Source organism: Coccinella septempunctata, chromosome 5 (assembly GCF_907165205.1).
Source record: "Coccinella septempunctata chromosome 5, icCocSept1.1, whole genome shotgun sequence".
Taxonomy (NCBI): Eukaryota; Metazoa; Arthropoda; class Insecta; order Coleoptera; family Coccinellidae; genus Coccinella; species Coccinella septempunctata.
Window position 1 is genome coordinate 37900955 of NC_058193.1, and position 25984 is coordinate 37926938.

The 25984-nt window shown below is 36.7% G+C and overlaps 3 protein-coding genes across 7 annotated transcripts; 2 read left to right on the top strand and 1 right to left on the bottom strand.

Annotated features, from left to right (window-relative positions):
* The first annotated feature begins 508 nt into the window (after nt 1-508).
* LOC123314454 lies at nt 509-20574 on the top strand. Of its 5 annotated transcripts, XM_044899758.1 has the most exons (21): nt 510-755; nt 4033-4143; nt 4223-4854; nt 4915-5681; nt 6395-6621; nt 6679-6928; nt 6987-7276; nt 9759-9916; nt 9975-10394; nt 10450-10730; nt 11989-12455; nt 12509-12707; nt 12764-12912; nt 12973-13187; nt 13244-13460; nt 14742-14860; nt 14921-15256; nt 16907-17129; nt 17190-17300; nt 17421-17993; nt 18574-20574. In XM_044899758.1, the coding sequence occupies exons 2-21, from the start codon at nt 4128-4130 to the stop codon at nt 18627-18629; spliced, it is 5706 nt and encodes a 1901-aa protein (XP_044755693.1). In that variant the 5' UTR covers nt 510-755; nt 4033-4127; the 3' UTR covers nt 18630-20574. The 5 variants fall into 5 exon arrangements, with proteins under 5 accessions (XP_044755694.1, XP_044755693.1, XP_044755689.1 ...); XM_044899754.1 differs by having other exon boundaries at nt 6395-6928; XM_044899756.1 differs by having other exon boundaries at nt 6395-6928; nt 12767-12912.
* Nucleotides 20575-21198: 624 nt separating this feature from the next.
* LOC123313650 (BET1 homolog) lies at nt 21199-21889 on the top strand. The gene has a single exon (XM_044898616.1). The coding sequence runs from the start codon at nt 21315-21317 to the stop codon at nt 21645-21647; it is 333 nt and encodes a 110-aa protein (XP_044754551.1). The 5' UTR covers nt 21199-21314; the 3' UTR covers nt 21648-21889.
* On the bottom strand, nt 21879-25856 carry LOC123313648 (U4/U6.U5 tri-snRNP-associated protein 1). The gene is made up of 7 exons (XM_044898615.1): nt 25539-25856; nt 25018-25478; nt 23930-24175; nt 23400-23841; nt 23121-23324; nt 22808-23062; nt 21879-22423 (listed from the first exon to the last, which is right to left on the bottom strand). Exons 1-7 carry the CDS (start codon nt 25714-25716, stop codon nt 21951-21953), a joined length of 2259 nt encoding a protein of 752 aa, XP_044754550.1. The 5' UTR covers nt 25717-25856; the 3' UTR covers nt 21879-21950.
* Nucleotides 25857-25984: the final 128 nt, after the last annotated feature.

Genomic DNA, 25984 nt, shown 5'->3' on the forward strand with positions numbered 1-25984 from the left:
TAATATAGCCAACCCAACTTTACCGTTTAGGTGTTTATTGCTCTTCACAATAAACACCTAAACCAAGATAATCTTTGACAGGTTTATTGCACGTATTGAGTATCGGCAAGCTGTTAAGGGCAGCATATTAAGATCATTTGTGTATAGCAGGTACTTCAGAGGAATTAAGGGAACAATAATTTAATAATAACACTTCGATTGATAGGCGTTGAAACAATTGTAAATAAGCCTAAATGGATGAAAACTAATATTTTATTATTATCATTGCCAGAACATTTTCTAATTTTGTATGATTAAAATTTAATTGAAAAGTTTAATATTCAATTCGTTGCTTGATTTAACAGTTTTCAATAATTATTTATTCACCTCTTCAACAACAGCATAAATTCTATCAAAGAAAAAGAAGCGATAAAGTGGAAAGCGACATCTTTTTATTGTGATAGAAGCTCTGAACAGGAAAACGGATATGGGTTCGAGATTATCGAACGAGATTCTTAGCTACGTTTCCTTTGTTTTGCATTGAATATGGCTGCCATATTTAGTTTAGATGTCTGTTTTCAAATGGATATCGGTGATTAGTGAAGAATTAATGTAGTTATAACGCTGAATAGGGGTGAATTGAGTGAGAATATTACGAATTATTCGTTTCTGCATAATGGAGGATGAAATTCCAGTTACCTTTCCATACTTTTATGGGAAATGTTACTGTTTACATCGGTGATTGGAAACTTTCCTTCATTCGATGTCATTTTAAGGTAAATTCTCATTTCAATTTTCTATTTTGACGGAATTTCTGCAAATTTTTCATACTTTGACTTCAAAAGACTTAAAAAACATTATATATCCCTTAATGAGCATGAGAGTCATTCTAATAAGGTACTCGAAACATCGCGGTGTATATGAACCACTAATTCATTCCGGTTAAAAAAATAAAAATCATCTAAACCATTCCGTTTTACATTGTTTCAATGATTAGAAACCTTCTGAAAACAAAATCCATCTGCTCAGCTTTCATGTAAATTGCATTTTCCAATGATTTTTCTCTTTAGGAAATGCTAGTACAATCACTGAAATCATATATACGACGTTTATTCCCCGACATATATTTCATTTTGTTGATGTCCATATTTGCCAATATTCTAAATGGATATCGCTTTAACGGATACGTGAAAAAGTTCTCGATATTCTTAAACTGAATAATTCGATTCTCGGATCTATTTTTATCAGATCACGTATATTTAGTAGAAACCAAGTTTAAGAGAATGTTTGGTATGAAAACGTTTGCTCAACGTTTTGGTTCATCTTTGAAGCACGGTGAATTAATATTTCCCTCTTCATTTTTTATGATCTTTTTCGTTTTTCCTAATTCGGAATCTCATGACGTTATAGAAAAAAGCATTGTAATAGTAAATATCCATAATCTGTTCTGAAAAGTCGTGTAAAATTTGTACTTCGAATTACCTATTTGTTTATTATGTTACATAACAAGGATGCAAATTTCCAGCCGAATTTTATGTGAGAAAAGGTTTCATAGTTCCTTTCGTTTCCTTTCTTTGCATTAGAATTTTTTGTAGGGCAGTAGATTTTTAAATTCACTATTATTTTAAATAGTTTCGTAAACGCCCACAAGAACAGAACAATCGATACTTCGTAATGTCACTATTGCCCCAAAGATACGAGGAGCTAAATGCTCATATCCGTACCGACGTTGCCACGTCTACCTCTCATTCTGAAACTGTCAACTTCGGTACTGAAACTTCAACCAGCTGTCAGATAGATGTCAAAATAAAATTGTGAGGTGTTGTGTGGGCAAAAATAACACATAATTTGGAATATTATTTTACTTTTAGTTAAAATACGTACATTGAAATGCATTATTTTTGTTTTTAATTTGATGGTGGTGTTAATCCTAGTCATTCTTTAGTGTTAAATGTGCGTTATTAATGCCAGTAATGGTAATGAAAGTATTCAATATCTTGGGAAAGTCACACAGTATTTTAGCAGGAGGTGAATAATTATGCCATTTTCTCGTTGTGTTGTTGGATGTGGAGGCCGAGGAAACAGTGTTAAGTTTTGTTCCTATTCCGGAAGAAATTTCTGTATTTCTGCATAAGAAGCTTCACTTAAATTACTTGACGAGGAGACAACAAAACTGCTATTATTAGGAGAGCTGACTTATACTAGTTATATTATTATTTATACTCATTATATTTATGCTGTTTTTCTAACTAGTTCTATTTTGTATCGATTATATTTTTATAGTGTTCCTGGGCAGGAAGACCTGAGTTGTTAACCCTTGGAAACATTGTTTCAATAAAGTTTATTACTACTACTATAGTGTTCCTGTTTTATATATACCTATAATGAATACACCTTTTCAATGAAGCAGTGCATCTTTTCAAGAATATTTAATACAACTAAATTACATAATATTACGTATTTACATTTTGAGAAAATATTCATTCCATCTCTTTTTACCCGTACAAACGCTGTAGAAATAAAGGCCAGGAACAATGGTCTACCAGACGCATTCCATATGGATCCAGAGTTTCACAACCCTCATATCAGTATTTTATTACAGGTTGGTCATTATTTCCTTCTCTAAATATACATCAATTCATCTGTGCTAACCCTTTTGTGAAACACTTTCCTCGAATATTTTGTTCCAAATATTTTATAGAGTAACCTAGGTAAAAGGCTAATTATAAAGTATTTGTAGGCTGCTACGCTCTGAATGCTTTCGTACATCTGGCTTATCTTCTGGGAATAAAATCCGCCACTTCTTGATTTGTTTTCAAAATTTCAATAAATTAGGTACTCTTTGTATTCACTGAAAGAAAATTTATAGTTAATTCAGAAATCTTGATATATGATGATGATAGTTATCATATCAAAAGTTTAATATCAACTTACTTTTCATATATCTATTCATCTATTACAGATTGCCAAATAAATATTCTTAGAGTTCTAGATGAAGTAAAATACCACTCTTTTATACCTTGGAACAACGAAAATATTCGTCAAGTGAGGAGTTTTACTTGTAATGACGCTTTTGCTTGCCTCCACAATTTTTGTGAGGCTAGAAGGTTGGAGGGGCCTATAATGGTCCAAATCTTTGTTTTGACCGAGAGGATCTTTCGACCAGGTTCAGTCTTCCAAGTAATGATTCTAATGTTCTTCAGTTGTTCGAGGAACGTTACAGGACCCTTATGTTGTTATATGTAGATATATCAGTTTAATTTAACGTTCCGCTCAAAACTTCTTGTTGTTAGTCATGTTGTAAGTGATTGCAACCCTGTTATTTGTGTTGCATTGGTCATCTATTCAATACAGATTTTCTGATATAACTATTACCACAATTTCACAAAGAATATTAATGAAAAATGTAAATAATAAACGGTCTCTGATAACAAAATAAAAATAAATAAGACATGTGAAATGAGTTGACAGGCTGTCAGAGATGAACAGTTGACAGTTTTCAAATGTTCTGTGGCTTAAAAAGTAGACGACAGACGTGGCAACGTCGGTACGGGTATGAGCATTTAGCTCCTCGTCCCAAAGATACGATGCATTGCAGTTAATATGCTTGTTCTCCTTTCATGGGCCTCCTATATATGTGTTAGTAACACGCGTGCGCGTCAGCGGAATTTCGCGCAGTCGTTTTATAAACAAAATTAATTGTGTAGCTTTGCTGAATTTCCGCCGTTTTTATTGTGGAATTATATCAAAGTAGGCAGAAAAGTTATGTTAATTTCATGAAGAATTATATTTTCTATCGGAAATATCTTAATTATTTCATAAGTGTTGTGGATGTTTATTAAACTCTCTAGTTCTATGATGATGGTTGATAGTATAACCTAAAATAAGTTGTAAGTTGTGCACTTATTTTTTTAAACCTTTTGCAAGAAATATACTGTTTGCGTGTAAAATAAATAGTATGAATTTAAAAAGAAGAGGTAAAGAATACTCGAGCTTGCAAATTTTCCTTCACATCAATCAAATTGTTGCACTAACCATAAATTTTTTTTTCAGTAAACTTCGCAGAACTGGCATCACAATTCGAATTAAACCAATGCGTTGGTGGTTCTTCCACCAATTTATTTATATATCCACAAAATGTTAAAAACATGAGTTTATGTATAGGTAAGAAATTGTTTCAACTAATTCATTATTGACTACTTGAATAAAGTTGAAGGTGTGAATGAATATTTTTGTTTTTCAGATGGTAATAATGTGCTCACCAGTCAGGTGAGCACATCATCTGCAATACAACTGTCTGAAAAATCCCCAAATGAAAATGCTCCAATACTGACAACAGCGACTACTCCAATATCTAGTCCAATTGAATTAAATGATACTCAGCATCAGCAATTTTTCAATAAAAAGACTGTTACCAAGCTATTAGTCTCGAATCAAACATCAGTTGTTGGAAATGTTACTCCAGTTTTACAAAAAATATCGAATCCCCCAGTGATAACAGTTCTAAACTCCGCTGGAGGCCCTTTGACAGTATTGAAGACAATATGTGTAACATCAGGGGTTTCTAGTGCACCACACTTCTCGTTAGTGAATAATCAATCTTTGACTGTAACAAATGCAGTCGGGAAGACACCAACCATAACATTACTTAATACCCCAGTTACTGTTGTGAAAATGACTCCTCCTCAATCCCAAAATGTCGAAAACAAACCTTTGGACAATACCAATTGTTCTGTGAGTACACAGAATGTGTCCACGATAATAGAAAACAGAGCTCACAATGTTTTTGTGAAAAATACTTGTTCAGATTCTTCCGTATCTGACGTACAACAAGGACACAAATTTCTAACTGCTAATAGTTTTTCTCAAACTAACGTAAGTAATATAGATGAATATCTAGATTTTAACGAAGAAAATAACGCATTTCTCTTTCAGGTATTGACTAGTATCCCAACGACAAGCGGAAAGGCAGTTAATAATCAGAGAAGTAAATTGAAGATATTGAGTAATGTAGTGGTACCGTCTATGACAAGTGCTTCGAATATCCAGCCATCAACAAATCAAATTATGACAAAACCAAACTCTCAACCCCAACAACAGCAAAGATTAGTTCCAAGGCAAAAAGTCCTGGGTCCTAATGGAAATCAACCGAAGTATATAAATAAATTGGCGAATAACAGCCAGCAACAAAAATCAGTATGTAACTTAAAACAGAACACGGAAAAGGCTCAGCAGCAAGCTAAACTCTTGTATCCTACACATAAGAGCCAAATCAAGACTTTACCGCCTATGAACAATTATATGACTAAGCCAAGTATGAAACCGTTAAATTCTCAACAGCCAAAGAATATTCCTGCTCAAGTCCAGAGAACAGGTTCTGGTTTAAGAACGATACCACCTCAAAGGCCTCCTAAGCTTCCAAACAAGTTGAACTATATCGGAAAACATGCAGTTCAGGCTCAAAAAATCAAACACGGTCAAAATCGCTTTAACAAACCTCTAAAGCAGCCTGCGCCTGCTTTTTACAACAGCTGTGTCCCATCGGCTCATTCTAATAAACAGTTGGCCTTCAATCAAGCCTTGACAGCTGAAATTTTAGAAACTCTAGGTAATAAAACTGGACCTACCACCAGCTACCAGAGTAGTAAAGGCTACGAAATAATGCCCAACAGATATTCTACACCTTACGAAGAGCAAACACTGTGAGTAGTACCTTTTTGTGCGAAAAGTTGAGGGTTGGGTCGTTTTTCTTATTTTGGTAGTTGTCAGGGCGTTCTGAAATGTCAAAATTTTGTCTGACTGCTGAAAAGTCATTCAAAAATTTTTTTTTAGTAGGTTGTTTTACTCTTTATTCCCATATACTTATCGACAAAATGGCGAAGTTTTCATTTTTAACTGAAGATTAATGGAATTATTCAAAAAAATAGCGAAAATGGACAATTTTCGAAATTTCACCTGTCATCAAAAGTAACCATAGAATTTAATTTGTTCGGCTAACTCTTGGAACATAGATATGTTTTATATTCCAAGGGCTAACTTCACGTTATACGACTAACGTCGATGATTCCCGATTGATCATTCAGAAAAACGATTGAAAATGACCATAGACGGGTCGGTTTCGCATATTTCAAGGTTTTTTTCTCGATTCTAACGGCATTAGAACATGAAGATTGCATGTTGGTCACAGATGGTTTTATGTCATATTTTGAAGGTGATTTTTCGACCGGTTTTCGTATTTTTCACATTGTTGATTTAATAAAATAAATATTGTTGCATATAAAGAACACATGTTGAAAACAATTTTTTCAATTCAGATCTTGGCATTTCACATCTTAAACTCGCCCAATCACTCAACATTTTCCAAAATGATTATCTTTTGCTATATTTTTCGGAGCTATATAATTTAATATTTCAGGGAATCTATGAAATATGAGGATAAGTCAAAGTCTGGTTTGGACGCTTTATCCTTGATATGTCAGGCCGTTTTACTTGATCACAACTATAATGCAACCTTACCGCCAGATTCTCCCACTAGGACTGTTCCCCTGACGAGTAATCCATTGCAACCCAATGGTATGACCGGCACTATGCTGATTTATTCGCCAGGGGGCAGTTCTAAGAACAAATATCCGCCAGATCGAAGTAAGATACTCGAGCCGTTGCCGTCTGGATCAGATCTAAAACGTGGATCTTTTCTAGAAAGAACACTTTCTTGCTCAAACACGATATCCACAAGTTCCAGCTTGACAAATATCTCTTCTTCGTTGCCAAGCAATAGCACATCTTTGGTTAACCTTCAAGACGACGATGCGGCTTCCGATATCAGCGATTGCTCAGATAGAAAACACGATACAGAAGGCGAAGAAACTGATACTGCTCCAGAAGCTGAAGCCGTCAATAACGATGAGCTTTACGATCATTACGGAGACTATGTGACTAGATGTATATGGTGGGTACTATTCTAGTGATTTATACAATATAAATTATAATTCTTTCTCCGTTTACAGCGGTTTCTTACATGACGATGGTTACATGGTGGAATGTGATCAATGTAAAGTGTGGCAGCACGTACAATGCGTTGTTAAGAATAAACAGGTACCAGACGAGTATCTTTGTGAAAAGTGTAATCCGTCGAAACCAGTCGATCCCCAAAAGGCCAGGATGATCCAACAGCAGTGGCTGAAGGAAAGACAACTACCGGAGATGAAGAATTTCAAAAAAGACATCAAAATGAAGGAGAATCCCAAGTTGAAGGAAATCCCGTCGGATACTGATTCTTCAGACGCGGAAAATCCGAGTAAGTGTAAAAAATTCCTATTTTTCCATTTAGTTTTATATCATTTCTCGTTCTGTGTGGTAATTTTTCATTAATGGAGAAAAATATTCAGTGAGATATTTCATAAATGGGTTGTCAGTTTTTATTTGCAAACATTCTTTCTAATGAGTTCTTTTTTTATCTCATCAGCTTTATCAGGTAACATTTTGATTTATTGTGATATTGTAATTCTGCCACTCCTCTAAAACCAGTAAATAAAAAACTACTGAATCTTAGGGGCATTAACAAACCTCCAAGTTTTTCCACTGGCTGTCAAACCTGGATTTTGTGAGCTCAGAGTACAAGAACTCGCCTCGCTACTACTAAGGCATCTGAAACTCTTGTATTCCTGTGGCACAATCTGTTGAACAATACAAAGCAGGAAAGTTTATAAGGTATAGAAAAAATCGTATTTGTATTGTACCTTTGATATTTTAGGCATCAAAGTGCCTGTCTTGAAAATACCCCAAAAAGTGAAATTTTTAGACGCAAAATTTATAGTTCAGAGAGGGCGCAGGAGAAAGACCACAGATTGGAACTAAGCAAGGGTGCCACAATGGAACTGAGGAGCAGGCTCTATGTATATTGGTTGAGATAATTCATGAGAAAAATGAATTTTTGATTTAGGTTTTTATTTATGGTTTTTTATGAAAAAAAAAATCTATTGGTAGAAACTACTTGTATCGGAAAAATTGAAAGTGCTAACACCTGGTACTTCGTTGGTTCATGCATTAAGTTCATTCCCTAAAAATAATAAATCACAAAAAATGTCATCATCTCACCTGGAAATTATTTTCGAAAGACAGTAAAATTTTGATAACCATTGGAATATTTACACTTTGTCGAATACACTTCTGGAATTGCAGATAACAAAAAAACTAATTCAATGTTTTTTATGGAGAAGAATTTATTCATCCTGCTCATTCTTGTAATTTGGACGAAGAACGCAGTATCTGAAGGAGATTGTCAACTTCTAATAGATAATTTTCAGCAGATAATCTGACTGCATAAAAGAAATTACCTAGAGGAGTGTTTCAATTTAGGTCATTTCAGCCAAAATTGAACATGAAAAGCCCAGCTCCCACTTCTGTATACAGTAAGGGACAATCACAACAGTTATGACAGATCCAAACAAGATGTCAAGAGCGGAGGTAATTGACTTGGGCGCCATCTATAATGCAGTTTTGATCTATACAAATGAATTAGTTTCTTGAAAATATCTATTAGAAATTCAGAGAAATGATCCTTCAAAGCAGTGATAGTTTGATATCGAAATTGAAATGTCTTCCAAATTTCACCTTTTTATGTTTATCATTTCATGATATTTTTCCCAGATTTTAACAAGCTCAATATGCATTATTGACTGATTATCATTCAGTACTCGTTGTTGGAAATAGGTTCAGTAGTTTTTTTTTTATATACAGGGTGACCACCGAGAGCTCTCGTGATTACGGAGATCTGTTTGAAATTTCGATCGTGAATGCCCCGTCGAATGTTACGCCCATGTCTATGCCCTAAGTTCACTTCTCTCCCTTTGAGAATCTTGTTTAGTTGTCAAACATGATGAATTAATTATACTCTGTGGTTTTGATGTTGGCAATAGAAGACGTCAGAATTTCGTATATTACGTTTTTTTCGAATTTTTCCTCTCGAAAATAGGAAGGGACGTAATTTTAAATCGTTGTACCGTTCGTCGAGAAGAGTTTGATTCTCGTTAATCGATTGAAGGTTGCTGGATATAGAAGAATTTCCCTTTTTCGTATGTCGCTTTTACGCCATAAACCATCTGTGGTCCTCTTATTATTTTTAGGAGGTCGTCGGAATTCTGTGATTTTCATTCGAGAAACGCGTCATTTTGGGTCGTGAAATCGCTAGATATTTTATAAAGGAAGCTTCCTCTGCCTAACGTTTTCGTACAAAATTTTAAACAGATCCGATATATGAACTTCTTATGGGCACTCCTTGGGGGACACCCTGTATTCAAGACTCGGGTTCAGCATTCTGTGAATTCATTGAATTAATGTCTCAACTGCTTTCAAGAAAATGTTGGATTGTAGGGGAGATACTAAGAAGATCTCATTTCTCTGTTGGTTTGAAATGTAATTGAGATAAAGTGACTATTAACACCTAGCAGATGGTAAAATTAGTTTAGTAGAAATGTTATCTAGTAATCCTCATACCTGATGTTAAATCAAAAAAAAAAAAATGGAAATCATCAATAGTACAATCATAATTGTAACAGTGGGACTCCATCGACTCACCTTACCCCTTTGTTGGTGTCTCCATTGGATTATTATATTGTGTCTTATTGTTAGTATTTTGCTGATTAACCCATGTTCTTATTAGGTGACAATAATTAAAACTTCATACACCCATTGGAAAGAGTAGCAGTAGATCTTTCACACAGTTGTCGATGTCGACGTGTTCCATTTGAAATTTTCAGCATATTAAACATTTTTTTCAGAAAATAACAATAATACAGTCAACACTAAAGGGAGAACGCCAACGACGCAAAGGAAAAAAACGGAAAAACCGTTGACCAAGCAAAAAAAGGAACTGAAAGAATCGAACTTGCAAAGAAAGAGTTTCAAGAAACGGGAAAGGAAGTTGATACGAAGAAAGGTAAGCATTGAACTTTCGAAATATTTCGCAGTCGGATCATCTCTGGTTTGTTTCACAGAGTAAGTTACAAACTAAAAAGGAAGAAGACGAAAATCGCGAATCTCTCTCGATGACGCAACTGCCCCAACTCAGGCAGTGGATCGAGAATTACGAGGAAGCCGTCACCAATCACTATTCGCCCGAACTACGAGCTCGAATATCCAACATCAGGGTGAACGGATCTCAGAACATCGACACGTCGGTACCGTACGATCCTTCAGTGAACAAGTGCAGGGTTCACACTCTACCTTTGACCGATCTGAAATATCTGGTAGCTACCGAAGATGTATCGCCCGACTCTTCGATCATCGAACTGAGGGGTAAATACATGCTGAGCATTCAACATCGGAATCCGGGAGGGAACTTGAACACGCGACAGCACGCCCAGAGGCCTGGGCCGTTCTTGTTTTTTTACCGTCTCAACAAAGATAACACAGAGGTGAGTCGCCAAGCTTCCCGAATGGGGACACAGAAATCATGATTGTTTTTTCTAGGTATGTGTCGATACAAGGACTTATGGAAACGTGGCAAGGTTCGTGAGACGTTCCTGCAAACCCAACGCGGAACTGAGACACTGCATCGAGAAGGGCGTTTTGCATCTGTTCATAGTGGCCATCTTCAGGATCGAAAAATGCGCTGAAATCACGATAAAACACGAATCTCACGACTTGGCCGCCATCGGTACCACTCAGATCTCTTGCTATTGCGGCAACCCGGCCGAATGTAAAGTGAACAAGACTACAGTGAAAAGGAACGGAGAGGCAGTGGCGGAGGTGTAAGTAAATTTCTTTTCGATAGCCGACTAGTAAGCCTATTTGAACAGATTCGCTTAAAAAAATATATAGAATAAACATAATTTTGGAAAATACCGAGGCCAAAAACATTGTTCTATGTAACCGATCGATGTAAAACACTCCGTTCTATGATCTGAATCAATTGATCTTCGATGGTTTCCTTTGACACCGAGACCGAATGGAAAAATGAATTCGAGAAATGTCAAAAATTCTACCTTTTTCTTATGCATTTTTGGGGTATTTCTGGGTCGTTTTAGGAGCTCAAAATGATTAATAAGTATAATTCAGTGGTTCGTGACAAAACATAGACAGTCCCCGGTCCGATAAATGACTTTGTGCCATCTCCCTAATCCAAATTGTTTTCTACCTTTTGCTGTCAACGGCAGAATTGAACTTTTTCGGAAATTATTTTAGGCGACTTTTCATGTTTCGATCTTGACGTTCTATACGATAACGGAAAGGGCATTTCTTGAAGATATCAATTCTTGCTTTTCCCGAGTTTGCTGGGTGTTCTGGAAGCCACCACATCCACCGATACCATCTCATATTTTTACGACAGTTTGTCGCTTCTAATGATTCAATTGATGTTCAAAATGACCTAAATCCTCCTGAAAAAGAAATCATTTATAGGAGAAATGCATAGAAATCCCATGTACTCATCTCTAGGTGCTCAAGTTTATTCGAAAACTATAAGATTTCTCCCGTTTAGTTTCGTTCCTTCCAGTGATATGAGAATTTCAACGTTTGTCATATCCATACATATTTGGATAGAAATTATCGTCTTGAAACCCCGATTCATCATTTTTGGGGCTATAAATACGTGATTCAAATGATTTTCACCTATTTTTATTCATTTTCCGATCGTTTCGAATGAAAATTGCGTGAATTATTTATATATGACAATTGTCAGGATTAAAGTCTCTGTGGTTTTCCTTCTACGAAAACGAAAAAATGTGAAATTGCCAAAATTCCACCTTTTTCTTAAGCAAGTTTTGGTAATTTTGGGGCTGTAAAAGTGGGCAAGAGTATATACACCAAGTCATTTGTTCCTTTGTGACAAAACATAGCCCGTCCCCGGTACGATAAATGGCTTCGTGCGCTCGCTGCGCTCGAGATTGCTGGCGCTCTGTGGGCGCCCTATAACGCGTAGCCGTCACCTAGTTTTTCAACTATTCTATGTTCCAAGACCTTTTAGTATATAGAAGAAGAAGAGTTTTAAGACTTATTCAACTTTCGCAGGTGTAGAAAGAAGAGAGGCAGGAGGACGGCGTCCATCTCGACGCCCTCCGAACCTGAAACGCCGCCCGTTGCTCCGAAAGAGGAGGCTCCCGTCTGCGAACCTTCTCCCCCGGCGGTGCAAGCGCCCGCTCCCCGTTCTCCGAGCCCGGTGAAGATCAAGGTTGAAAAAATGGAAGAGGAGGTCCAAAACGACGTGAAAACGGAAGAGGACATTGAAGTGAAGGAAGAAATCCTGGACGTTAAGGAAACCGAAGTGGTACCTGTTAAGGAAGAAAGACCCGTGACTCCGGTCGAAGAAAAGGACTCCCCAGTACCTGATGAAACGTCCGAATCTGACGAGAAAGACGTGAAGAAAGAGGAGAAGGAGAACGAGTGTAAAAAGAGCCCGGTTTCCGTTTCCACTAGAAGGTCCTCCCAGAACAAAGGGGAAAAGGAGAAGGACGATGAGAAGCCTGCTACAAAACAAGGTAAGTTATTGATATTCTTGGTATTTTTTCGTTTACTGAAGGTTATTTTTCAGAAAAAAGCAAGAACAAGAAACTGAGTCGTGAAGAGAGGAAATTAGAGGCGATCCTGAGGGCCATTGAACAAATGGAAAAGGCCAATCAGAGAAAGCAAGAACACAAACAAACGAAACATGTACAAAGGAGAGAATCCGAACCGTCTCCATACAGCAAGGAGGAGGAGAAAACCGCCGATCTTAAGCAAAAGAGGAAACGGTAATGTAACATACCCCGATTTTTTAAAATCGAACTAACAGAAGTATCTTTTCCAGAAGGAAAGGGAGAGCGAGGACGACGAGCACACACAGCACGACGAGAAGGGACAGATTGAATTCTGGCGATTCGTATTTCACGTCCGGAGACGAGAATATGCTGTCCCCGAACGACGGTATACACCCTAAGAAAGCCGATGAAACAACAGGTAAGCCTTTTGGGAAAATCTATTTTCCGAAGGTACTTGAACGTTTTTCGGTTGTTCCAGACGATAGTACATCGGGAAAACACGAAGGGTTCCTGTTAACTTTCTCCAACAAAGACGAAACCGGCAAGAGAGACAAATCCCCGATCAGAGAGAACGACTCGAATTCGAATTCCGCCCATTCTTCGCCGGAAACGCCGCTGTCTCTGGCCTGTTCCCTGGTACAGGCCGCCGTCGAACCCTTGGAGTCCGGATTCAAGTTTCCGAAAACCAAGAAGGTACCAAACTCGGTCGAGGGTGTCTCTAAACGGGATTAATTTGTGATTTTTTTCAGGGCATGATGAACGAATGGCTCAACAAGACGCCGGAAGCCGTTCAGACCGCCACCTCCAGTCCTTTGTCGTTACATATCCAGAACGCGGAAGCCGAGATGAACGCCAATTTCAACGCTCCGTCGAAGATCGTCGCCAGCGAATCCGCCCCCAAGGGAAGCGCTAAAAAAAGATGGCTCAGGCAGGCGATCAGCGAAGACAAATGCGACAGTCCTCAAGGTACGCTATACTACATTCGCTTTTATTTTAGCGCTCGGTTGGCCATGGAAATTTGACACATTTCACTCTGTATAGTACGAAAATGTGGGGTTATGAAGCTTGTCAAAACATTTTTGGGTTTTAAATCAACGCTATGTTGCCCTTTCTACGTAAAAGTTTCTGTTATTACGTGTTTTATCGCAATGTCGAATCTCTTTGGAAAATATGTGACGAACATAATTGAAGTTTATACAAACTGATTGAAGGCATACCAAATCCAGTTATTTGCATGAAAAATACAAGAGATCCGTATAATATCATAATATGCACTAGCTTGAGGAGAGTTGATGTTCGTTATCTTCTTTGGCTAAAGTTTGAATACGTTACATCAGTTGTAGATTTCGAAAATATTAACCCGAAGATGAAATGCATATGTTGCAGTGGTTGGGAATGGGTATCTCTCGAAGGTATTAACGGATAATTACAAGAATGTTAAATTTTTCAACAAAAATCATTTTGCATCAATATAAGTAAAAGGAATTAAAGGAAGTTTCAAGTCTAGATGAACTTCATCTTTGAACAAAAATTTCACATGAATAAACAATTAACAGGACAACTGGCGCATATTTGTGGCTGTTCATCTTAATACATTGATATAATAATAATAATTAGATATTTATTGGTACCTTAAGACATTTACAACGTATAGGAGAAATCAAATGAAAAATAGAAAAATCAATGTTCGGGAACTTATTCTACGATGACATTCATCGAAAATCCTGTAGTAAACTTTTCGCATTAATTCACTCAAACATAAAATTCTCAAATGCCACCACTTTTTTGGGTCTCCCAAAAGAAGGAAATTCTTCGTCATCCTCTTCATTCACAATCTTTCTGATTGTGGAAATATTCAGCTGAAATATAAGTCGTTTAGATTTAGATGAAAGATTATATAAATTCTCTCTTAGATTGAATATGTTCGCTACCATCTGACGTATTGTGGATTTTAGAATATCAGGGTATAACTATTTGAATGAGCGGACCTGAATTCTAAATAGCACTTCCTGAGACCCTGCTTCTTTTTTCAATCACTTTCGACATTTTCGCAATAAAAATTGTTATAAGTTGTGGCAACGGCGTTATGACATTAACGGCATTCCATGAGTGCCAACCTTACTCCGTTCTAGTTACAAAAACTTGAGAAAATTATTTCATGGCCAACCGACTGCTGAAATAAATTTGAATGCACTATAGAATGACTCGAAATAAAAACGCGGGTCGTTAATCATAATTTTTTTACAGAATCTCCGCCAATCAGCGACATGGTGGCCCCGCCGAAGAAGAGACGTCTACCGAGAGAATCCATATCAAACGACAACACCCCACCCTCGACCCCCACGAGTTTGGTGCCCCCCGAAAATGTAGGTGATTGACTCCTTTCCTCTTCGCCCCTTACAATTTCTAACCCGTTCGCTTTTCAGAGGATGGACTGTGAGGCCGCCGGGGGCCCTTCGCAGGAACCGCGCTCTTTCCACCTCCTGTACGAAGACTGCGTCGATAGCCAGAAGGAGACCCTGGAATCGGATCACGTTTTGAAGGAGAGGGCGGCGGAGATGAAACAGGAATTCGGCAAGACCCTGACGACGCCGGAGATCAATCAGAGACCGGACACCCTGTCTTTCGGATGTCTGATGGATCCTAGGTTGAGGAATCACCATTTCGCCAACAGCGAACACCTGGTTGGCACCGTCGAGAAGACCCTCAGCATCCTGGGATTCGAAGAACGGAAGCCCGAGGTTCCCCCGATAAGACGAAAGGTTAGTTGATTATGAAGAATTTAAAGCGGGGTTAGTCTTTGACTGTTAAAAATGTGTTGAATATTTGACCATTTTGGAAGATGCGAGAATTTTTCGTATAATGGGTAATGTTTGAATCCGGTGAATAGTGAAAATATCAATGAAATTCAAGAAATTGTGTACTCTGGCTGAATACAACTCTGTTTGAGAGATTTAACCTAAAACATAACACATAGCAGATGTTATCGATTAAAATTCATTCTTGGAGGATTCTGCATTTCCTGAAACTTTTAAGGGTTTTCACTCCCAATTTCTGGAACAAAATCAATTAAAAAATTGAAATAAACGATTTGCTCCTGCGTAAATTCTTGCACTAATTTGTTTATTTCGATTTTTTAATTGATTTTGTTCCAGAGATTGGGATTGAGAACCCTAAAAAGTTTCAGGAAACATTACAGATATGTAGTCTTGATTCAGATTGTCATTCTGAAGGGGATTTTTTTGTCATTATAGTGATCTCTGTTAACTTCGCAACGTTTGAACAGAAATATTTATTTTTTTTATATGAAAATGAAAGGTTAAATGGGTTACGTTTGAATCTGGTGACTCTGGTAAAAAGTGATAATAAACTATTCAGATTTGAGATGAATATCTGGGCTAATATGGGTGGTTGCAAGCTGAATCACTGAAATATTCGATATTTATCGCCAACGAAATTGCGGTAACTCATTTATCGTTCACTAAATGGAATGGAAAAAGTGAGTTTGTGCCTGATTTTCAAGCTTGTTTTCATGCTATATTCGATTCTTGGAAAAACTTTGGTGTCAAGTTCCAGGGATGGCATAGCTCCTTGTGAAGACTTAAAATGGCTATATTTCTTTATCTAGGCCGAATCGGAAAAAAGTGTATCGTTTGACCTTAAGGCACTACTGTTATACAGGGTGAGTCTTTGACTCGTACAAATTCATTAACTGTGGATTCTTGAGGCCAAACGAAAAACTGTTTTCTTATACCATTTTTTCCGATTCCCTGATAGAAATATATAGCCATTTTTAGTTTTCATAGTGAGCTATGTCACCCTGGAAAACAGTATTACCTTCAAAATAACTAGCTGAATCTGTGACACTACACAACTGTGGATCATTTAAACAGAGTTGTATTCAGCCAAAGTATCCAATTTTTCGAGTTTCACTGATATTTTTTAATTTTTCACATCAATTTACTCGAAAATGGCGCATTATACGAGAAAATATGAAGAATACTTTTATTTTACAAAAATTTCAAATATTCATTGGATAGCGTCCAAATTAGTTTCAAGAGTTGGGTTCTTTGAATTTTTGGTACTTTTATGGTACGCAATGGTCATAATGAGAAAACTGGAAGAGGTGGGTAATATCTTGTGTTCGACAAAGACTGTTTGTGGGGCAGAACTCAAAATAACATTTTTTATGGTTTTTCATCAGCCTGTATCTTTTAAACCGAGCAAATTCGGAAAAAATGGTGAAGGAAAAAGGTGTTTATTTTGATCTCGAGAATCTACTCTTGAAATATTTGTACCAGTCAAAGACTCTCCCTGTATAAATTCGCCTTCAGTCAAAATTCATTTGGCGACAAAGTCAAATCCACTGATCTGAGTGCTATTTTGACGTTTTTCTTTTTTTTTTTTTTCAGTTGTCCATAACAGAATACCGACAGCGAAAGAAACTGAACAACAACGAAGTATGTGATAAATCCGAAGAGACGGGCAACGCGGAAGACTGCGTCAACGAGGAGAACAACTCCTCGGAATCGTTTCAGATGTCTTCCGCACGTCCGAGGGCTAACAGTCCGAGCAGTTCGTCGAGCTCGTCTTCGGACGACGAAACGTCTGTGATTACCGAATTACCGGCAAAAGGTAAAATTTCATTGGTAAAATTCCCGATTAACGATCCTAACATAATTCGTAAAATTCCAGTGCCCGCATTCAATTCCGAACCGACGGAACTGGAGAGGCAGAGAGAAATGCAGAGCTTGAGGTTGAAGAAGGCATTCGGATTGTCCATAGACGTTGAACCCAAAAAGCCAGGTAAATACGATCGTAAAACTGAGCATTTCGATTGGAATTTAATCTCTGTTCTCGTTGGAAAACCCTTTTCTTTTTCGATTCGATTGATAACCTTTGATGACGATAAATCTTAATTTCCAGCCATAACCGGAGATTCAATTTTCAAGAGCGAGTTAACGGCGCCGCCCCTGATCAAATCTTTCACCATTCTCGACAGCCCCGGCTACCCCACCCCGTCCGGCAGCGAAATCTCGGACGTGAACAAATCCACATTGAATTCTCCCCGACTTCACGCCATCCTGACGCAGACCGACCGTCCCGGTCTGTCGCCAAATATGACGGAACAGGAGAGAGACTCTCCCGTCGTCGACGATAAGACGATCGACGGACGAACCACCCCAATCACCGATGAACGACAACCCGAAGACGTAGTCATGACGGAAATTCCCGAAAAAGAGATTGTCGACGATAAGGAGACGTCCAGCGCGGAAGAAGTGATGGACTTTGAGGAGGCCCCCGAAGAAGATGAAGAAGATGACGACGAGGCGGAAATCGGGGAGAAAGGAGTGAAACCTCATTTGTTTTACACCCCCGACGAAGAAGAAGAGGAGGAAGAGGTTGAGGAAAAGGAGTTTCCGGAAACTGAGAGCGTCAGTTACGTACCTCCCTTCAATAATCCCATTTATCCGAGTATCAGTTACACCTCTGTTATCGGTAAGTTCCATAACTGTATTCCTTAGTATCGCGGTACAGGGAAGATTCGGAATTTGCTTTATTTGAACCGCTGCGTCTCGCCGGCCGCGAAAGAAACCGGACGAAAGCCGACGAACCGGACCGTTCGCAGCTCACGCTCACGACCCTGGGGCCAGATCGGAGAAGACCAAAAGAGCCTGGGAAAATTGAAATTTTCGTGGACGTCCAGGTCGAGTTTCTACCGCGTCGGAAGTTGCGCGGAGTTATCGAGAAAATCGCCTCCCTTTTTTGCGGAGTATCCAGCCGGTCATCAAATCACGAAGAACCGAAGAAGAACCGAACGAAAGTGGATTGGAAACGACCGAAAAAAGCTTGAAAAATGTAAATTTTTCGACGTTTATCGAATCGCAGACAAAATTCACGTCTGACATTTCTCCAGGTTGACGTCAGTTTGACAAAAGTGAGGTTAGCACGCGGCCAGACGCGAAGAGTGTTTCCGACCGATATGAAATAGTACCTAGAGCGGAAGTGATCATATCCATGATGATAATATTTGATTTGCACAGCACCCGAATTCATCCTCTACTTTTTTTCTTTTCAGACGAGGAAGGTCGGTACGAGGGTCGCAACCCTTCGCCGCCCCCTTCTCATTTATAGTCGGATGACGTAGAAACTTGAGAATAATCTAGAATTTCAATGTGAAAAGGTGGATGTGTGCAATCGAGACTTGTTCCGAATCGTCGAGATTTGGGAGCACTGTATATAGTTGTTTTATTTTCGGAGATTTATTTTTTAAATATATTTAAGTGAAGATGAAATTGCTTAAAAGATATTATGGTCTGACTACTGAGGAAATATGTAGGAGTACGTTTTGTTCTTTTTTTTTTTAACCGAGTTGCTTTATTTTTGTAGATTATAATGTAAGAAATGTAAACTTTGTAAATAACCTTAACCAATAAGGAGAATTATGGAATTAGTTTCAATTTGGTACAACATTTCACAAATGGCATGAAATATTTATTGTTTTGTTGATGTTATTATTTATTTATTTCAAAATTTATGTTGGAATGTATATGATATACAAATGTATTTATTCGTTGGGGGGTTTGGATGGACGACTAAGTTAACAGTCTGTTACATATTTGTTGAATCCGTTTTCGACTCAAGAAAATTATCTATAACTTCCACTGGATGTTTTAAACGTGGGTAATCCAGAATCTACTTTGAAGATACAATTATAATTCTGGATGAAATCGCCTTTCGAACATCATTTGGGACACGTAAAACTAAATTTGCAAGAGTGTAACATGGACGAATCTTCGTCCAAACCCTCCAATCTTGAGAAATTAAACCAGTGATAGTTGGCCATTCAAAATGTATATAAAATTTTAGAGTTCTTGCCACTTGTGGAACATGTATATAACTGTTTATACATGTTATAAATTTAAAGTACAAAATTGGTTTAAGAGTTGATCTCGTCTTTTAAGAGTAGAAGCTTTTTTATTTTTTCTATAATGATAGAATTAAAAGAATAATTATTTGTATTATTAGGAAAACAGGTGTTCACACGACTTTATACCAAGGCGGGAATTATGTTATTTCGTTCTTTCAGCAGAAGCTATTTCATTTTTGTTCGGCATCTTGTTTTCGTTTCCGATAGAATTAATGTTTGATTCAAAATTTAAGTTAAATATATCGTTCTTTCATCGATATGACGGTTACACCTGTATCGTGTCAGCTTAAGAATTATTTTGTTTTATTTTATCTTGTTGTGCTTTCTCTTCTTAAAAGTTGTTTTTGTTTCGAGATAAATTCCCTAAACTGTTTATGGGCAATTCGATTAATAAGTTTCCTTCGAAATGAAGTAACTCAGATCATTCAGTGTTTATTTCAGTTACTGTTGGTTATTCAGAATAATCTATTAAATACTTCCAATCGTTCCAGTACATTGAGTTTTGTTTCAATTATTCATTAGTGATAAGGAATTGTCTGAACATCACAAAATTTTATGGAAGTCGTTGATCCCAGTGTAAATAATTATTGTAAATATATAATATATTTATATATGAAGCTGTAAATTCAACCGTACTACTTGACAACAAGGTTATACCAGTGTTTTTGTTAGTATTAATTTATTTATTTCTTTACTTCACTAATGAAGGAATAACAGAAGGATTCTTAAGTGTGTAAATATTTCATTCTTTTTTTACTTCCGTTAGAAATATCTTTTCGTACTAGGGTGAGAGAGCCACATTTGAGCTGTAAAGAATTTAAATCTGACCTGGAAGTAAAATGTAGAATCGGAGTCTGAAAATGCGTCAAATATTAATTTTATTATCGGGATGCATATAATTTTTGAAGGGTGATTACATCCCCTAGGTTGAACCAGATTTAAATTGATCAGTATTTGTTGGATTATTAAGTTTGGCGATAATAAAAATAATATTGACGCAGTTCATTCAAAGTATCAAGTGTCATTCAACGATAAAATTAAGATATAGAATATTTTAATATATATATATATGATACAGCTGTATATAATACATAATTTGATGTTGGTACGAACTTTCGTACAATTAATAATAAATTGAGATAATTTAAATAATCTCTTTCATTATCCTCTCCTCAATATTCGGCAAGGTATATTTTTTTTTAAGGTGGCACTAAAAATAATTACATAATTAAATAGTCGTTTTACATGTAATGATGAAAAAACTAATTCTGGTGAAAATCGTGCAATTCATTCTCTAGTTTAATTGAAGGAAAAAATGATATCGTTATTCGACGCATATTTTGGATGCTTAAAATCGAAAAAACTGCTGAAACCTAAAAAAACCTTGCAGTTGAAAATATTTTCTACCTGCCCCTGTATAAATCGTTTACAAAATGGAAGCGGGCGCCAAGGAGTGATGGCACCAAAGATTAAAATCAAACTCTGTTCGGTAAAGATTTTCCTCAAAGATTAATCTTTGATTTTCCTCTTTGCAAAGAGTAACATCAGAAAACAGCCAGAGACAAGAAAACAGAAAAAAATCTGAAAACATCTTTACTTTGTGACACAGAACATCAAATATGAACTTACAACCATAGAGAATTGTCTCTGCTTATTCTTTGTTTCTATGACAGATACAACAATGTTGCCAATCTCAAAAACCCGGAAGCTAACTTCATGCCGCAGGGGTTGGTAGTTCTGCTTATGACGTTATTATTGAACTCTATGACCTAACCAATAAACAATTACGAATGTGACATTTGGCCTAATCACAATATTCCTTCCACGTAAGTGCAGAACTTCAATAAAAATAATTAAACTCCTTCATTCTGGCTCAGTTTAAATCTGCAATGAGGAGAAATCACGCTGGCTACAGTTATGAGCCTCTCCCCCAAAGGTCCAACGAAATCGAGGACGAAAACGATAAATTAACAGAGGAATTGCGGGATAAAGTTAATGTTTTGAAGTCTTTATCGATAGATATTGGTAATGAAGTGAGGTATCAGGATAGATTAATGAACGATATTGACGATGACTTGGAACGTACTGGAGGATTTCTTGGAAAAACCATGAATAATGTATTGAAGTTGTCTAGGAATTCACATAATTGTAGTATACTCCATATTGTTCTTTTTTCTGTTACCTTGTTTTTCATTTTGTACATCGTTCTGAAATTCAGGTAATAATACAACCATCGTGGAAGTTGTGAATAAATAAGCTTTGATAAAAATAATAGACTCCCTTTACTATTTTATCGGTTTCTTGGGATGTATTTATGGTATAAAGTGGAAGCTCTGAAATGTTATTGTATTAAACATAAAGTTCAGAAATTGTGAATGTACAGATGTTACAATTCTCATGTTGAAATGACCAAGTATTTTTGTTATAGATATTTTATTTGAAATAAATATGAATTACCCAATTACATTGTTTTTATTACTTTCTACTATAATAATTACTATTTATAATATACAATTGCTTTGTATCTAGTGCCTTGGTATCTTCGAAATCATAGTACTTTGGGACTGCTTATTTCCTGAAAGAACCACATAAGGGGACTGGCTTTCTTTCTGTTTTGCTTGCAACATGTTGAGTGTTCCTAATGGTGTATCAGTAGAACTCATCTTCTTCATCAACTGTTCTTGTACATTCTTTTTGATTCTCTTCTCGACCTTATTCTTTCCTGGCCCTTTCCCATGGAATTTATGTGACAAATATCTGAAGGCTTCTTTTGAATTCAATATTCTTCCATCATCATCGATATATTCCAACTTGACATTGGGTTTGAATCCATCTTTTTCCTTGAAATCTTGTATTGGTCCAGCATAACGATCGCCTCTCCTGCCTCCCCTTTCACCGTCTTCCCCATACACTTTGTCTTCGATTGAATAATGCTGGGCTTGTAAGTGAGCAAGCCTTGAATTGCTCGGCCGGTTTTTGATTTCTTTTTCAAGGTAACCTAGAAAGAAATGGAGACTTGAAATTTCGATCATAAACCTCAAAAATAAATATTATAAAAAACTTCAATTACAGGAATACGAAGATTTTTCGCATATACTCGCGTTCAACAAAGCTGGCTGTGATATGAGTCAACAACATTCCACATCCAGATGGTGAACCCAAGAACATACAAGTTTCATCAATTTCAATCAAAAATCACGATTTTCTCAGATGAAACTGAAATATATTGCGGGGAAGGAAATGAGGTGCTGTATTACTCAACAAAGCTGACTGTGATATGAGTTATAAATACATTTCACAACCACATTGTTGAGAAACAAAGCCCTCAAGTTCAGCTGTAATAAGAATAATAAAAAAAATTGAAGGTTAGTTCTCAACATACCTTTGCTCATGGCAACTTTGAGGGCAGCTCCCATTCCCTTACTAACGTCTGGTTCTTCGTCCAAAATTTGAACCTCTTGAGGTTTAACTTCGGCAACTTTAACAGACACGTTGGGATCGATGCTGTTCCAACCTGTTGGTTCGATTATTTCAACGTCTTCATCGGAATTATCTTCCTTCACGTTGCTTTCAAAGTCCATGTCCAACTCTTCAGCTTCATCCCTGTTACCTGCTTTTCCGTAAGTTGGAATATCACCTGAAATAATAAGGACAAATATAGGAAAAATCATTAATGGAAAATTATAAATCCTTACCCAAAGTTCTACAGAATTCTGCAGTTGTGTTCAATACGATACTACCGTCGATGGGCTCTTCCTTGATTTCCGTTTTGATGACCGTATTTTGAATGAGTTCTGCAACCACATTTTCCCTTTGTTTTATTTTCCTAGCCCTGTGTATGGCCTGTTCGAGTTCATCATCTTTTTCGTCTATGCTGAAGTCTGTCGGAACACTAATTTCTGAAAGAGAACAATATTTAGCAATCACATTCAGAAGAAACTTCTCTTGATTTAATCTTCATTTAATATACATACCAGGTGTGTCATCTATATTCAAGTCATCCAGTTTGATATTAAATTTTTTCGAATCGACATTTTTAGCTTCCCTAGTCATGTTTTCCAAGTCATCTGCGGATAACAGCTTTCCCTTGGGTCTGATTTTCCTAACCTTCTTCTTGGGTTTCTTGAATTTGGCCATCTCCGTCTCGTCGTAATACTCCGAGGCCAATTTCAATTCTTTCTCGGCAATCTTCTCTAATTTCTTCTTTGTTTGGTTAGCTCTTTCAGCTTCGCTTATCGCCTGCTGTTTCCTAGCTTCAAACGATATGTCTGAACCGAGGGTGAAGGTTTCTTTCTTCTCGCCGTGTATTTCCTCGTCGTATTTAGAAAGTACCGACTTTTCAATGGGATTGCCGAATTGATCGAACTCTTCTTCGAACTTGTTATAAACGCTGCTTTTTTTCCTGTTCTCAAGATTCTGAAAACGAATAAGTTATTTCACAGTTTGAAAGAGGTGAACGTGTGTCTCTTCATTCAAATGAAACACCAAAGAATAAAAAAATTACCTTTTTGTGCCTTTCGTCATCCACCATATTTACATTCACCAAAACATCATCTTCTTCTTCCAAAACACCTTTATCCTTAAGTGTTAAAATAACATTTTTTTCTTCTATAATATCATCAATGTTATGATCCACTTTTAAGCCTTTGAGGTCTCTGGCCGTGTACTGGTGTCTTTTTCTGTCTCTCACTTCAGATTCAATGATTTCATTGATTCCAAATTGAGCATCTAATTCTTCCAAAGCCTTAGCCTTAAAGAAAATTTCTAATTATTAAAGGATGGCCACGTTATTGGCACTTAATTTTTATAACATGTCAATTATTAAACATATCTGTGAAAAATGTGTTCATATAACTTCTTAGCTCCACAGTTATTTGAGTTGATAATAAGTTGTGTAAGATGGTACCAACGTTCATAATGGACCTTTGAACACATATATTAATATACTAGAATGTTATACTTGCTTTTTGTTAATATATTTCAGGTTTTTATGAAAAAAAAAAAAATGGCTTTCTGGCAATAGTTACAGTACAGAGTTTCCATTCTTAGATGGGGCAGTTTGCCAGCATTATTGAAATATGACCGTTGTTAGTTTTTTCTTACCATCCTCGTCAAAGGAGAATGCATAATTTTGTCCCCATAAGAAAAAAAACTGGAAATAACTGTTCTTCACCTTGAACTAGGCAGAGTACCTGTAGAACTGATTGATTTCATTACTCACTACCTTGTGTATTTGAAGTTATGGTCTCTGAAAATCAGAGACTTTTCTATACAGACCGAAGTATGAAGTTCATTTTGAATGAATTGTAGTTTGTTTATGAAATTCAGGAAACTAATTATTTTGATCAAATTAGTTCAATCGCATCCAAAATTCTTATGTTGGTTGAAACAATACATAAACTATTTTTCAAGAACAATTTCTAGTTTTTAAATTGTATTCCCACTTACCTTCCATTCCATTCCTTGAAACTCACATTATCTTACTGGCACCTTACTAGTCTCCTCAAATAAGGCCGTGATATTTCCAACTCACACATCTTAACACAGATATTATTTAATATTAAACATTACAATAAAAAAAATAATACTCACCCTTCTTTCGGCTTCCCTTTTAACCTGATCCAGCTTTCGACTTTTATCGATCCAAGAATTAACATCTTCTTCACTATCACTTTGTCCAAGCGATTTAACCTTTGAGTATCGACTCTGGAGTCGTCTTTTTTCTTTCTGTTCAGCTAATTTGGCCCGTATTTTTTCTTGTTGTGCTTTGTCTGACCAGTTTTCTGCTGGCTTATGGTGGAATTCACCCCAATCATCTTTATATTTATCATCACTTTCTCCTGGTTCTCTAGAATTATGTGATGTGGAAGATGAACCTACTTCTAGTGGTTTCAATCCTAATTTGGCTCTTAGTTTATTTGTTTCTTCAATAGATAAGCTATCAACAGAAGCACCATTATTTGCTTCTTCAGAATTGCTTGCATTAACACTGGGCCTTTCAGGTGATGATTTTCTTGTATTCTGTTCAACTTGAACTTCCACTACATCAGAATCTGAAAAATTCAATTCAAATTATGAAAATGTACTTACTATACAATTTATAATTGTCTTACCATCACTTGTGTAGTTTGGTTTAGATTTTTCCCTTTTCTTTTCTTTGTCCCTACGATGCTTATGTTTATGATGATGCTTGTGCCTTTTTTCTCTAGGCGACTCAACTTCGTCCAACTCTGATGCAGGTCTTTTTTTCCTAGATTCACGATCCTTATGCTTTTTACTGCTTGAACCCATTTTCAATAAAGTGGTGCACTAAAAGTATGTATCGAAGACCGTTCGAACAAACTTCACGAATGTTTGTAATGAAAATATTTTAAATAAATAACGTACTCATCAACAAGAAACGAAACGAAACACGACGTTTCCAGCACAGAACTAATTTGACATTTGACAAATAATCATAGGAGAACTTCAGGCATAGAGCAAAGTGTAACACAGAGTGTCTATGAATTCTTCTTCTTTATGTCAAATGAAGAACTTGCCTCGAAGGAAGAAGAAAAAG